The 15,489-nt window shown below is 40.7% G+C and overlaps 1 protein-coding gene across 2 annotated transcripts in view; it reads left to right on the forward strand.

Annotated features, from left to right (window-relative positions):
- Positions 1–13,265, forward strand: part of LOC143020464 (coiled-coil domain-containing protein 25) — a 42,603-nt gene extending 29,338 nt beyond the window's left edge. Inside the window, exons 4-7 of one of the 2 annotated variants that reach the window (XM_076176888.1) lie at positions 3,788–3,862; positions 9,619–9,723; positions 12,319–12,521; positions 12,720–13,265. In XM_076176888.1, the coding sequence (XP_076033003.1) occupies positions 3,788–3,862; positions 9,619–9,723; positions 12,319–12,521; positions 12,720–12,801 (465 nt within the window). In that variant the 3' untranslated portion in view covers positions 12,802–13,265. The remainder of the gene's footprint in view (positions 1–3,787; positions 3,863–9,618; positions 9,724–12,318; positions 12,522–12,719) is intronic. The other variant, XM_076176893.1, reaches the window with a different exon arrangement.
- The last annotated feature ends 2,224 nt before the right edge of the window (positions 13,266–15,489 follow it).

Consider the following 15,489-nt stretch of genomic DNA (forward strand, 5'->3'; position numbering starts at 1 on the left):
TAAGGATGTACATGTTCTAAGGGGAGAGAGTGGAGGAATATCAGATTTTTTGGTGGAAGGTAAGTTGAGAGTGGAGGATAGATGGAGAAAGAGGAAAAGGAGAAAAGGTAGGGAGGTGCTTAGAGTGAACTGCTTAAATGAGAAAGAAAAGTCGAAGGAGTACAAGAAGAAGCTGAGAGAGGAGTGGGAGGGAATGAAGGATAGAGTAGAAATAGGAGTGAAGGAGGAATGGTGATGGTTCAAGGAGGGTGTTGAGTCACAAGATGTGCAAAGATGGTGAGCAGATGTGAAATGAGGTAAGAGTATGACAGAAAATTTTGAAAGTAATAAAAAGGTGTTTTGGAAAGAAATTAAGAGAGGAAGAGGAGGTGAATCAAGTAGAGAAGAAAAGGTAAAAGGTGCAGATGGAGAGATGATAATGGAAGAGAAGGCAGTAAGAGTAAGATGGGCAGAGTATTTTAGGGAGTTGCTAAATGTGAAGGAGGATAGGGAGGGAAAGGTAGTTGCAGTGGGAAGTGCTAAGAAAATGACTGATGAATGAGGAAAATGGAGGAGAAATAAGGAAAGATGAAGTGAAGTCAGTTATTAAGATGATGAGAGCAGGTAAGGCACGTGGTCTGGATGGATGGCATGCAGAATGTCTGAAAAAAGGAAGTACAGTGATGGTGGACTGGCTGGTGAGGTTATTTAATGTTTATTTGAGAGAGGGTAGAGTGCCAGTATAAATCCACTTTACAAGGGAAAGGGGGACAAGTGTGAGTGTAGTAGTTTGAGGTATTAGCTTGTTGAGTGTAGTTGGGAAGGCTTATGGGAGATCTTGATTGAGAGGATTAGGAGAGGAACAGGGAGTAATTGGTGAGGAACAGTGTAGAGGTTGCATAGATCAGATTTTTGTGGTAAGAGATATGTGAGAAAGCTATAGGAAAAGGTAAGGATGTATTTTGGGCTTTTATGGATCTAGAAAAGGCTTATGATATGGTAGACAGGAAGGCACTGTGGGAGGTTTTGCAGATATACAGGATAGGAGGGAAGCTTTTAGGAGTTGTCAAGAGTTTTCAAGAGTAGTAGAGCATGTGTCAGGATTAGAAATGGAGAGAGTGAGTGGTTCTAGGTAAAGGTGGGACTTCATCAGGGATGTAATATGTCGCCCTGACTATTCAAACTATACATGGATGGGGTGGTGCAAGAGGTAAATGCAAGGGTGGTGGGTCAGGGATTGGAGATGGTTAAAGAAAATAGAGAAAAGTGGGAGGTGAGCCAGCTGTTGTTTGCTGATGACACTGCGCTTGTAGCAGGGTCAGTGGAGGGATTGAGGAAGTTAGTGACAGAGTTTGGGAAAGTGTGTGAAAGGAAATTGAAGATAAATGTGAGTAAAAATAACAGGTAAGGGAGGAGTGGTGGAGGTAGAATGTAGATTGAGAGAAGCAAGTAAATGCTTTGGTGGATTATAAAGTGTAATGAGAAATAGACATTTGGGAATGGATGCTAAGAGGAGGTTGTATTTACCTAGTTGTATTTTATGGGATGAGATCTATGCTCGTGGTGACCCGTTTTCGTATCTCTCCGCATCCATTTTTTCTTAAAATCTTGTATATTTTTGGCAATCACTGTTTCTCCATTTAGTATGTTCCAGACATCAGTCACTCTATGTGGGAAGCTATTCTTTTCAAATCTCTTCTGTAACTGTTCTTCTTTAGCTTCTTTTCATGTCTTGTTTCTCTTATGTCCCATTTTAATAAGTTGTCTCTATCAAGAATTTCCATCCCTTTCATAATTCTTTAAATGGTCAACACATCACCTCTTTCTCTTCTCTGTTCCAGTGTTAATAGATGTAATTTCTCCAATCTGTTCGTATGTCAAATTTGATAGTGTAGGTGTTACTAGTCTGGATAGAGTGAAAAATGAGGAGAACAGGAGTGGAAAGTGAGTTGGGAGATAGGGTTGATGAAAGAGTATAGGGATGGTTTGGACACATGGAAAGAATGAGTGAAGAAATATTAGTAAAAGGTGTGGAAGGCAGAAGTAGGAGTGAACATGAAGGGGAACCAAGGATGAGATGGATGGATGGGGTAAAAGTGCATAGGGAAAGAGGGGAATGTCTGTTGAGGAAGGACTAGAAAAGACAGGATAGGAATGAATGGAGAATGGTTGTGCATGGATGATGCTGTGAGGCATGGAAGAGAGTAGGTGGGGATGGAGGGTGAGGGAGTATGTGTGAAAAAATAATTTGACGTAGCCCGAAGGGATTTTTTTCCCATCTTCTCTTTTTCTATGTTAGGGGACAGAGGAGGTATTGCTGATTTAATAAAGCAGCCTTGCTGTGGATGTGCTGTGTCTTGCGACACTGCTTCTGACCCAGGGCAGTGGACAACATGCAGGGATGTTCTGTCATCCAGGAGGAGCCAAGATAAGGAGGAGGGAGGGTGGTGAATGGGAGTGGAGTATGTGGGGATGGAATGGGTGGGAGTGGATTGTATGCCATTGTTTTTTTGCTACCTCCGTTGTTAGGGGGAAAGCGCCTTTGGTATATATATATATGTATGTATCATATTGTCTGCCATTGGTGCCTGTCAAGACATATATTAATACAATTGAAGATAGTAATATAATGAAAATATCATATCCTCAATAACCCTTGCACCTTGTGTGTATATATATATATACATACATACATACAACAAAGGCTTTTTCCCTCTACATGGGGGGTAGCCAAAAAAGAAAAAGGCATAGAAACCACTCCCACCCCTTCCATTTACTATATATTCCACTCCCCTCCACCCTCCTCCCTCCCTCTTTTCTTGGCACCTCCTGGATGACAGGTCATCCCTGCATCCTGTCCACTGCCCTGGGTCAGAAGCAGTGTCGCAAGACACAACACATCCACAGCAAGGCCGCTTCATAAATTCGGCGACCCCCCCTCTCCGTCCCCCCATGCAGAAAGGGAGAAGACGGAGAAATCTCTTCGGGCTGCGTCAATTTTTTTCTCATACATACTTCCTCACCCTCAATCCCCCACCCACTCCCCCTCATGCATAACAGCATCATCCATACACAGCCCCTCTCCATTCACCCCTATCTTCTGTCCTGTCCTGTCCTTCCTCCACAGACATTCCTCTCTTTTGTAATGCCCCTTTCACCCCATCCATCCATCTCATGCTAGGACGCCCCCTCATATATATATACACATATATATATATATATATATATATATATATATATATATATATATATATATATATATATATATTAAAGTGTAGGAGTGATCACTTTGTTTACATGTGCAAAAATTTTTGCAGTTTGATTTAAGGGTCACTGCTGCCATACACTTACCAATAGCCACTACCTCAAAGAAATTTGACATTATAAGATGCAGGCTCTTGATGATGATAATTTTTGGAAAACAGAGGAAAATAGAATACTGGTAAAGAATTATAGATAAAGCATATATGTACCACTAATGCTGACAAAAAGATTGTTGTTTGAAAGCCAATACCTCAGCATTGGAAATACTTGTGAATGAAGATGCATGCAAATTTCTGATCATTTTGGGGTGTCTTTTTACAGAACAGAATGAAGACCATTTATTTGCTATGAAATATGTCTAGAATGATGCCCAGCACTGCAGTATTCGACTTCGGTAGGCCTATTAGTAATGTTGAAAAGCTGGGGTCATATTATACATGAGGTATATGAAAAGAAACCGCTTTTTTACCCAAAAATTCAAGGATTGCACTGTACATGAAGTTGGCTTATACATGAGTATATATGGTATCTTCTTTCTTTGCAGGGCCAGACCATCCATGATATTTCTCAGGCTGTGCTTGAAGATGCAGCACAGCTGTGCAAAGCCAACAGTATTCAGGTTTGTTTAGAGTTTGTAAATCATATTAATGGGAAGAGGCAATATGTTTGTGAGAAGATGGATGTGTTGGCACTGAGTGAAACTAAGTTGAAATGGAGGTTAGAATTTGAATTTCAGAGTGTAGTTTGAAGGGTGTCAGGAGTGAAGAGAGAATGAAGGAGAGAAGAGTTGACTATACTAGATTGTGAAGGGATAGGTAAATTTGTGGTGGAGTGGAAGGAGGTTTCTTCAAGATTAATGTGAAGGTGAAACTGGGAAGGGAGGTGTATTTACCTAGTTGTATTATATGGGAAGGGGAGCTATACTGGTAGTGACCTGTCTTTGTATCTTGCAACATCTAGTTTGTTCTTAAATTCATGTATTGTATTTGCACACACTATTGTTTTGTCCAATTTGTTCCAGACATTCACTACTATGTGTGGAAAGCTTTTTTTTTTCCAGATCTCTTTTATAACTGTCCTTTTTGAGTTTCTTTTAATGTCCCCTTGTTTTTCTTGTATCTCACTTTAATAAGTTTTCTCTGTCAAGGACTTCCATGCCTTTCATGATTCTGTAAATGGCCAATAGATCACCTCTTTCTCTTATTTGTTTCTGGGTTGGTATTTCCACTTTAGACAATCTTTGCTTGTATGTCAATTTTGAAAGTGTTGGGGCCATCTTTGTTGTTGCTGTTTGGACTCTATTTTCCTCATTCTTTTTTGTACTGGGTGTCCATAGGGATGCAAATAAGGTCATCATATTAAAACAAGAGAGCAGGACTCGCAGTAATGGTTAACTGGACAAATTTAGATTTAAAAAGGAAATAGGCAAGAATTGGTTTACTAATAGGGTGGTTGACGAATGGAATAAACTTAGTAACCATATAGTAAGCGCTGAAACTATCGGTTGTTTTAAGAAACGATTAGACAACTTTATGGATGGGGATGACAGGTGGAGATGGATACGGAGCTGCCTAGTGTAGGCCTTATGGTCTCTTGCAGTCTCCTTCATTCTTATATAAACATTATTGGAGCCAGTACTGAGCCCTGTGGAACTCCATCATTTCTTCCCAAGTAGAGTTTTTATCGAGTACCACTCTCATTTTTCTCATATGCAAGAAATCGTCCATCAATTTCAATAGTCGTCCTTGTATATCTCCTGTTGTTTCAAGTTTTCTTCATAATTTTGTGTGGTACTTTATCAAACACCTTTTACAAGTCCAGGGAAGGACAGTCTGCCCATCCGTCCTTTTCTTGCATTATATCTGTTAACCTTGAATAGAAACAGATCAAATTTGTGGCACATGATCTTCCCTGTCTAAATCCAAATTGTCTCAGATTTAGTATATTGTTCTTCAGATGTTTAGTCCATCTATTTTTTATAACTGTCTCACAAATTTTAGTTATTGTACTTGTAAGGGAGAGTCTATAGTTTGTTGGGTCTTCCTTGTTTCCCCCTTTATATATTGGCATGATATTGGCATTTTCCAGTCTTCTGGTACCTTTCCTTCTTTGAGTGAGCAATCTATTATCTTCTATGTTTTGTCCGTTAGTTCATCTATACATTCTTTTAGTATCCAGTTTGCAATTCCATCTGGGTCTTTGTAAGTGCATATGGGCCAGGTAGTGAGAAGAGTGTAGAGGAAAGGGAGGCATTTTGGATAGATTTAAATGAGTGCATAGAAGGTTTAGGGAGAAATGTCAATGTAGTAGTATGGGGAGATCTCAATGCTAGAGTATGAGATGAACCATTAGATGGAGTGGTTGAGAAGTGTGGAGTTCCAGGAAAAAATCACAGTGGAGAGATGATGGTGGAGATGTCTAGAAAATGAGCTCATGATAGAAAATACTGTGTTCAGGAAGAAAGTTGAGCATAAGTACACATGGGAGAGGGTGGTGGATGGAAGGGTGATAAACAGGGCTTTAATGAACTATATAGTGGTAACCAGGAGAAGAGCAGGAAGAGTTTTGAATGTAAATGTTCTAAGGGGAGAGAATTGGGGAATATCAGATAATTTTTTGGTGGGAGGTAAGTTGAGAGTGGAGGATAGATGGAGAAAGAGTAAAAGGACAAAAGATAGGGAGGGAAGTGCTTAGATTAAATACTTAAATGAGAAAGGAAAGAAGACCGAGTACAAAAAAATGAGAGAAGAGTGGGAGGGAGTGAAGGATAGAGTAGAACTAGGAGTGGAGGAGGAATGGGGATATTTCAAGGAGGGGGTCAGAAGGTGTGCAGAGATGGTATGTAGAACAAGAAGGACAGGAGGAAATAGAAGGAAGGGTAGTGAGTGGTGGAGTGGTGAAGCAAAGAAGGTTGTAGAAGAGGAGAAATGGGCATTCACAGATTGGTTACAAAACAGGATGAATCATATGAGAGGTACAAAGAAAAGAGAAGAGAAGTAAAGTATAAGATAAAGGAGGCAAAGAGGAGAGCAGATGTGAAATTGGATAAGATTATGAAGAAAAAAATTGGAAAGTGATATAAAGATGATTTGGAAGGAGATTAAGAGAAGAAGGGGAGGAAAATCAGGTAGAGAAGAAAAGGTAAAAGGTGTAGAGGGAGAGTGATAAGGGAAGAGATAGTAAGAGGATGATGGGCAGAGTATTTTAGATAGTTGCTAAATGTGAAGGAGGGTAGGGAGAGAAAGGTAGTTGCAGTGGGAAGTGCTAAGAAAATGATAGTGATGAATGAGGAAAATGGAGGAGAAATAAGGAAAGATGAGGTGAAACCAGTTGTTAAAATGATGAGAGCAGGTAAGGCACCTAGGTTAGATGGGTGTCATGGGGAGTATCTTAAAAAAAGGAGGTACATCGATGGTGGACTGGCAGGTGAGGATGTTTAATGTTTGTTTAAAAGAGGGTAGAGTGCCGGAGGACTGAAGGAGTGCCTTTATAGTTCTGCTTTACAAAGGAAAAGGGGACAAGTGTGAATGTAATAGTTTCAGAGGAATTGGCTTGAGTGTAGTTGGGAAGGCTTATGGGAGGGTTTTGATCGAGAGGATTAGGAGAGGAACAAAGGGAGTAATTGGTGAAGAAAAGTGGGTTTAGGACAGGTAGGGGTTGTGTGGATCAGAGTTTTGTGGTAAAACATATGTGAGAAAGCTTTAGGTAAAGGTAAGGATGCTTTTTTGGGTCTGGATTTGGAAAAGGCTTATGACAGGGTAGACAGGAAGGCATTGTGGGAGATATTGCAGATATATGGGATAGGAGGAAAGCTGTTGAGAGCAATCAAATGTTATGAGAGTAGTAGAGCCTGTGTATTAGATATGGAGAGAGTGAGTGGTTTGAGGTAAAGCTGGGACTTCACCAGAGATTTGTTATGTTGCCTTGGCTGTTCAATTTATATATGGATGGGGAGGTGCGAGAGGTAAACACAAGGGTAATGGGCCAGGGATTGGATATGGTTAAGGAAAGTGGAGAAAAGTGGGAGATTAGCCAGTTGTTTGCTGACAACACTGCAGTTGTAGGAGGATCAGAGGAGGTATTAAAGAAGTTAGTAACAGGTATTGGGAAGGTGTGCAAAAGAAGGAAGTTGAAGATAAATGTGGGTAAAAGTAAGGTGATAAGATGTACAAGGGGAGAGGATGGCAGCAAATTGGAAGTGAGTATTAAGGGAGAGAGACTGGAGGAAGTGGATAGCTTTAGATACTTGGGTGCGAACATGGCGGGAAAGGGAGGAGTGGAAGTGGAGGTAGAATGTAGATCGAGAGAAGCAAGTAAATGGCTTGGGGGATTAACAAATGTAATGAGAAATAGACATTTGGGAATAGATGCTAAGGGGAGATTGCATGAAGGAGTGATTGTGCCAACAGCACTGTATGGGGCAGAAACATGGAACATAAGAGAGGAAGAGTATTTGAGATGAAGTGCTTGAGAAGTATGGTATGGGTTACTAGGCTGGATAGGGTGAGAAACGAGGAGGAAGGCAGGGGTGGAAAGGGAGTTGGGAGATAGGGTTGATGAAAGAGTATTGAGATGGTTGGACACATGGAAAAATAAGGGAAGAAAGATTAATAAAAGTGGTGTGAAAGGCAGAGGTGGAGGGAGTGAACATGATGGGACAACCCAGGATGTGATCGATGGATGGATGGGTTAAAAGGGGCATGGGGAAAGAGAGGAATGTCTATTGAGGAAGGAAGGGAGAAGGCAGAAAATAGGGATGAATAGAGAATGGTTGTGTATGGATGATGCAGTGATGCATGAAAAGGAGTGGGTAGGGGATGGGGGAGTGAGGGAGTACGTGTGAATGGTATTTGACACAGCCCAAAGGGATTTCTCCTCATCTTTTCTTTTTCTGCATGAAGGGATGGATAGGTGGGTCACCAATTAAATTAATCAGCCTTACTGTGGATGTGCTGTGTCTTGCTACATTGCTTCTGACCTAGGGCAGTGGGCAAGATGCAGGGATGATCTGTCATTCAGGAAGAGCCAAGAAAAGAGGGTGGTGAATGGGAGTGGAGTGTGTGGGGATGAAATGGGTGGGAGTGGATTTATGCCTTTGACTTTGGCTACCTCCCTTGTAAGGGGGGGGGGAGAAAGCCATTGGTATATATATATGTATTAATGTGAATATTTTGACACGGTTCAAAGGGTTCTCCCCATCTTTTTTTCTGCACGAGGGGATGGAGAAGGGGGTCACCAAACCCTGGGCAATGGGTGGGATACAGGGATGACCCATCATCCATGAGGAGCTAAGATGAAAGGGAAGAAAAGGTAGAGTGGATGGGAATGAAATAGGTGGGAGTGACTTGGCTACCTCCCTTTTAAAGGAGAAAAACCCTTGGTATATCAAAAGAATCAAATTCAAAAGAATCAATAACCTACAGACCATTCACATAACATTCTTTTGTGGTTTGAGACTTGTTTTTCTTTTCTTTTCAATTATAGTTCCTCATGAGGTATTGACAGTACAAGTTTTATTATTCACTCAAAATTTTAGGGTCTTTGTTCATGTATCATTCTTTTGTATTTACCTAGTTGTAATATACGGTTTGAAAGTAATGTCTCTCTGACCCAGTATCAATCATTTCCACTTTTCTCGTGGCCTCCTTATTTCTCACCTTTGCATTTCAGTGACTCAACCTCTTCAACATGATATTGTCCCCAATGGTAGAAGCAGTAGGTACTACAGAAGAAATTGTAATTCAATAGAAGCAGTTTTATTGTGATAAAGTTGAAAAGATGTTTGCTCTAGAATCTGGTCTTAGAATAGTGCAATAGAATCTGAAGCAGAATGCTGATCACTAACTGCAGCTCTTCCTCAATTCTGCTACCAGTCTTATCTATCCATAACCAAATCTATTATAACTCCACATTTTTTACGTGATTTTGTCCACAAGGATAAAAGTGTTGGTTATTTCCAATAAATTATTGAAGCCATCTGGGTGGTGGTATGCCGCTGCCTGTATGGCAGAAGAGAATACATCCATGCCCCAAGTGTTTCCCTTAAGGCTTGTGATCAGGATGTCGAGTAAGTGGAAATGTGCATGAATGACGCAGGGATCTGGGAAAGTATGTGTTGCTCAAAGTGACAATTTTATTCATGAGAGAGTATACCAAGGATGAACTGGAAGTAATGTGGTGCAATTTTCTCATGGTTAAAACAGGATTGAGTGAAAGGGGATGAGTAAGATTGAAATGAAAGTTGTAAGAATTTCTGTCTCCCATGCTTATTCACCCAGCATTGAAGGAAATGTATACAAGTTGAACAAATTGCTCAAAACAAATCTGTATGTCTTTTTATTGAATTAACCTTTATATTGTATTTATTATAAACAGGGTAACAAGATGAACAATGTGGATGTAGTGTACACAATGTGGGGGAACTTGAAGAAGACTCAAGGTATGGAAGTTGGTCAAGTGGGATTCTATAAGGAAAAGGAGGTAAGGATGCTTATTTGGATGGTAGTGGGTTACAGTATCAAACCCTCTTGTTATCTATGGGCCATCTCAACCTAAAATATTTAATCTTAAGGCTGATGCTATTTGAATATATTCATCTAAGTGAAATTACATGCATTCACTGGGTTGAATATATCTTATTTAACTGTTAGGCTGGAGGCTGTGGGTCTTCTGCAAGAGAGACCAGGGTCAATTGATTGATAGATTGTTAGGTTACTGGATTGCTTCTGACCAGGCAGGGGGGCAGGGGACTTCATTCATGAGGATATAAGGGTTTTTTAAAAGTGAAATGAATGGGTGTGGGAGGGGTGAAGAGTGGGTGCATGCCTTAGCTGGCTATCTCCTTTGTAGGGGAAAGAAACCTTTTGGTATATAGATAAATGGAACTGTTAAGCCTTATTGAGTCCTGTATTTATTCTATATCTGCCCCATATAGTGCTGTCAGCACAATCACCCCATCACACGACTCGGTGGCGCAGTTGGTAGAACGATGAACTACTAGCATGGTGGTGCGCGTAGTGCTTGGTTCGAATCCTGCCCAGGGCCGAAATTCATTTCGGTACAGCTGCGCTTCGGGTCGTTACTCTGACTCTCGTGGGCGGGGAGTTGGGGGTGTGTGTGTGTGTGAAAGGTCATAGCATTACCCATAGATCGGACCTACGAGCTCTGAGCTCTCTTCCAGGAGGGAAATAGCTGTCGATCACGAGTCGAACACGTGATCCAAAAGACCAAGTGAATATGATCTCCTCTTTGCATCCATTCCCATATACCTATTTCTCATTACATTTTTAATCCTCCAAGGCATTTACTTTCTTCTCTCAATGTACAGTTTTCCTCCACTCCTCTCTTCTCTGCCTCATGCAACCCCAAGTACCTAAAGCTATCCACTTCCTCCATTCTCTTTCCTTTAATGTCTTCAATACCAGTCAAATATTTGCACACACATCAGGTTGCCTGATGTACAATGATACATCACAATACACACATTACAAAATATGAAGTTATTGTTGTTACATGCATATTTTTTCAACCTGAATAAGTATAATCTCACAGAAAACGTGATCAAGTCTGTTCACAGAATACGAGGTCACTCGGCTACAGCAAAATAAAAATAATCAGGAAGCCGACGCCAGCATATCATATACCCCACTCACGGTTCATGATGCATACGGCCTCATTGTATTGAAGAGGTTAAGACTTACTTTCAAATTGCTACCATCCTCCCCTTGTACATCTCATCACCTTACTTTTACCCACATGGGGCAGAGACATGGAATTTAAAAGAGGAAAAGTATAAATGTGTTTGAGATGAAATGTCTGAGAAGTATGGTAGGGGTTACAAGGTTGGATGGAGTAAGAAACAAGGAAGTGAGGAGAGTGGGGGTGGAAAAGGAGTTGGCAGATAGGATTGCTGAAAGAGTAATGGGATGGTTTAGATACATGGAAAGAATGAGTGAAGAAAGATTAGTAAAAGAGGTGTGGAAGGCAGAGGTGGGTGGAGTGAACAGGAGTGGGCAATCAAGGATGAGATAGATGGATGGGGTAAAAGGGCCATTGAGAAAGAGGGGGATGTCTGTTGAGAAAGGAAGGGAAAAGACAGAAGATAGGGGTGAATGGAGAATAGTTGTATATGGATGATGATGTGATGCATGGAAGGGAGTTGGGGTTAGGGAATAATTGTGTGAATGATATTTTGACATAGCCTGAAGGGATTTCTCCCCATATCTTTTTCTACGTGAGGGGACACATAGGAGTGGTTGCCGATTAAATGAAGTGGCCTTGCTCTGGAATGTGCTGTGTCTTGCTACATTGATTCTGACCCATGGCAATGGGTAAGATGCAAGGATGAACCATCATCCAAGAGGAGCCAATAAAAGAGGGAGGGGTGGTGAATGGGAGTAGAGTATGTGGGGATGAAATAGGTGGGAGTGGAATTATGCCTTTTGACTTTGGCTACCTCCCTTGTAAGGGGGAAAAAGCCCCTGGTATGGGTATGTATATAGATTGATTGTATGTATTCTGGTTGTTGATGATTATTTATGGAGCAGACATAACAAATTGAAAGGCCACTCTGACTTCACTCACAAATAGCAAACCAAAGAGTATCTTAGAACAACTCCCCAACCTAGACATACTAAATTTCAGGAAACACCTCACTGGAGAACATCTACAACATAACCAACAAGGAACCTCCCCATACATTTTGGTGTGGTTACCCACACTTCACCCATAAACAACATGAAAACCATCCATAACCTTCCATCAGATCATATTTCCATAAAGATCACTAAAGAACTTGCAGGGAGAAAAAATAATAATAAATACTCTCTATATCAAATGGCTTCTTCCTCCTTATAAGGGAAGTGATTGATGATGATGATTTAGTTTTGTCAAACTCCCCCATATCAGAAGGCTAGGGCAGTGCACCTTTCAGTGGACTTTGTAGTGTGTAGTCGGCCAAATTCTTAGGTGAAAGTTTGTGCCCTGTCTCAAATATCTGTAGCCACAAGTCACTCCTTAGTGAACTCAAGACATTCTTTGTTTTGTTATTTATGACTATTTTGTTTTTTCACATAGGTATATAAAATTCGTCTAGAAAAACGAGTCAATGAAATTGTGAACAGATTAAATAAAACCAAACAAGAAGCCCATCCAGATTTCAGAGCAGAAAGAGAGGAACGAGACAGACAGGAGAGAAATGAAGCTAAGAGGGAGCTGAAGGAGAAACAACAAAAAGAGAAAGAAGAGCTTGAGAGACGAAAGAAGGAAGAGGAACAAAGGTATAATGTCACTTGGAGTGCAGTTAAGGGGTTAACCAGGAATGAGAGAAAGGAATGAATGTATTGAGCATGAAAGTGGGTGATGAAGTTTTTTTCTCCCATATATTACCTTGCTTTATGGGTAATTGTGTGTAAGTTGAAAGAATAGTGTATTACAAAAAAAAAAAAAAATTCATTTATCGTTTCTTTCTTTGACAGGAGCTACAATAACCTCTTCTGTTCGGAGAATATGAAAACAAACAGACAAGCAGCTGATGAAGATTCGGATGATTTCATGTAGGAGAAGGCAATTTCCTATTGGAGTATTAAATTACTTGGCAATCTACAGATTTTTCTGCCTGAAGGATCATGTACCAGAATTTTTATTACTATATTTGTCATATTATACTTTTGTTTTACTGTTCTCCTTCAAGGACATTTCTGTGATATAGATGCATATGTAGATTTATGCTTAGGGGTATATGTATTTATGTATATATGTGGGAGTATGCATGTATATATAGATGTGGATGCATTTACAACACTATGTACATGCATGAATACCTGAGTACATGTATATATATGTACAGTATATATATGATAGTCCCTTGCCAGCGCAAAAGAACAAACTAGCCTTGGTGTTCATGAAATGCATTAATTTGTGATGCGTATTTACATTATGAAATGAGGATAGGTTCAAGAGATCTTAGAGTTGAAAAATGTAAGAACGAGAACTTCGAAATTAAATAAAAGTGCTATGAAGTATTAACATCCTTTATTTGAGAAACTAAAACAAGCTTTCTTTGAAGAGAGTAAAAGTTGGGAAAGAAATAAAACCAATTCTGTACAATACAGACTTTCCTCTCTGGAGGAAGATTAACTGGTGTCTCACTAACTCCTTGGGATCAATTCCTACTGGGGAAGTCAGTGCCATATGTGAAGTAGCAACTGCAACCAGTAGTATGATCACTTGCTCTCTGGCTTCTTTGAAGCTGACTTATTCAAAGTTGTGAAGGTAGAGACTTTCATGTTGAACATGGTACACTGTGCAGAATAAACAGGATGCTGTGTGGTCTTGATCATAGTTTGTACATTTGATTGTTTTTGGGCATGGGTAACCATGTGCAGGAACTGAGCAGTGCTTGCATATCTGCTGGATTGTGACACCACACCTTAGTATCCAAAACAGTGGATAGTTGAAACAGCAGCAAGGTGGGCAATACTTTCATGTCAGATGTTGGGTATCTAACATGTAGGTGAATAGGAAGTTAGTGTCAGTAAAATCTGTATGCAAGTTGGGATCTTTACATTTGTTTTCTTGTATAATAAAATCTTGTTGGCCTTTTAAGAATTCTATATCAACAAGCTGTTTCCCCATTATAAGGAATCTCACCAGCCAATGCATGCACCAATTCCACATCCTTCTGTCACCCATTTCTTTTATTTTAACTCCTTGTGGATGAGGATACTTGCTGGCTGAGCAGGCTTGAGCATCACAAGTTGTGATGGCGTTTTGAACCCTGCCATGAGCGCATTGGTCCAAGGACATGGTGCATTAAATTCTATGCTGCAAATTATTCTGTAAGGGTTACTGTCCTAGCTTCGTGACAGGGGAACCTCATGATTTTAAACAATAAAAGATCTTGTGGATGGAGGATTATCTCTATCCACTGCCAAATGGCTCATTTACACTGCTACCTTCCCTCCTTGTCCCCACAAGCAACAATAGCAAAGACAAGGAGAAATTCCTTCAGGCCACAAATTTAAATTCCATTTATAACTGTTCTCCACTCACACCTATCTCTTGCCTTCTCCCTTCTCTGCTCAAAAGACATTCTCCTTTTACTCAAAGCACTCTTCACCCCATCCATCCATCTTCTTCACCAATTCATTTCATTCGCCTCTTTTTCCACACTTTTTGCTTGTCATTCCTCGTTCATACTTTCCATGTGCCCAAACCATCCCAGTACTCTTCCACCTACTATCTGCCAGCTCTTTCCTGTTTCTGAGGTAGGATGTAGATTGAGAGAAGCTAGTAAATGCCTTGGGGGATTAAAAAATGTAATGACAAATAGACATTTAGGAATGGATGCTATGAGGAGATTGTATGAAGGAGTGATTATACCAACAGCACTGTATGGGGCAGAAACATGGAACATAAGAGAGGAAGAGTTTGAATGTATTTGAGATGAGGTATCTGAGAAGTATGATAGGGATTACTAGGCTGGATAGAGTGAGACACAGGAGGTGAGGAGGAGAACGGGGATGGAAAGGGAGTTGGGAAATAGGGTGGATGAAAGAATATTGGGATGGTTTGGACACATGGAAAGAATGAGTGAAGAAAGACTAGTAAAAGAGGTATGGAAGGAGTGAACATGAGGGAGGGTCCTAGGATGAGATGGATGGATGGGGCTTTGGGGAAAAGGGGAATGTCTGTTGAGGAAGGATGGGAGAGGACAGAAGATGGGTGAATGGAGAATGGTTGTATATAGATGATGTGATGCATGAAGTGGAATGGGTGGTGGATGAGGGAGTGTGTGAGAAAAATTTGATGCAGTCTGAAGGGAATTCTCTACTTCTTTTCTGCACAAGGGGACAGAGAGGGAGGGGTCACCAATTTAATGAAGCAGCCTTGCTGTGTCTTGCATCACTGCTTCTGACCCAGGGCAGTGGAGAAGATGCAGGGATGACCCGTCATCCAGGTGCCAAGATAAGAGGGAGGGGAGTGGAGTGTGATAGGGTTGGAATGGGTGGGAGTGGCTTTTATGCCTTTGTTTTTTGGCTACCTACCTTATAAGGAAAAAAAAGCCTTTGGTCTATGTATGTATGAGTAATCTCTCCATTGCTTTGTGACATTGACCACTTCCACAGTTAAATGTCATATATGGTTTCTCTTTTGGACTGGTGCATCAGTCAGGATTAACCCCTTGAGTACCGGATGCGTGTTTTGTGGTGTCACGGCTGAGTGCACTCGCCAGGAACCGAGCGT

Source organism: Oratosquilla oratoria, chromosome 3 (genome assembly GCF_046742065.1).
Source record: "Oratosquilla oratoria isolate Oo_2021 chromosome 3, ASM4674206v1, whole genome shotgun sequence".
Lineage (NCBI taxonomy): Eukaryota > Metazoa > Arthropoda > Malacostraca > Stomatopoda > Squillidae > Oratosquilla > Oratosquilla oratoria.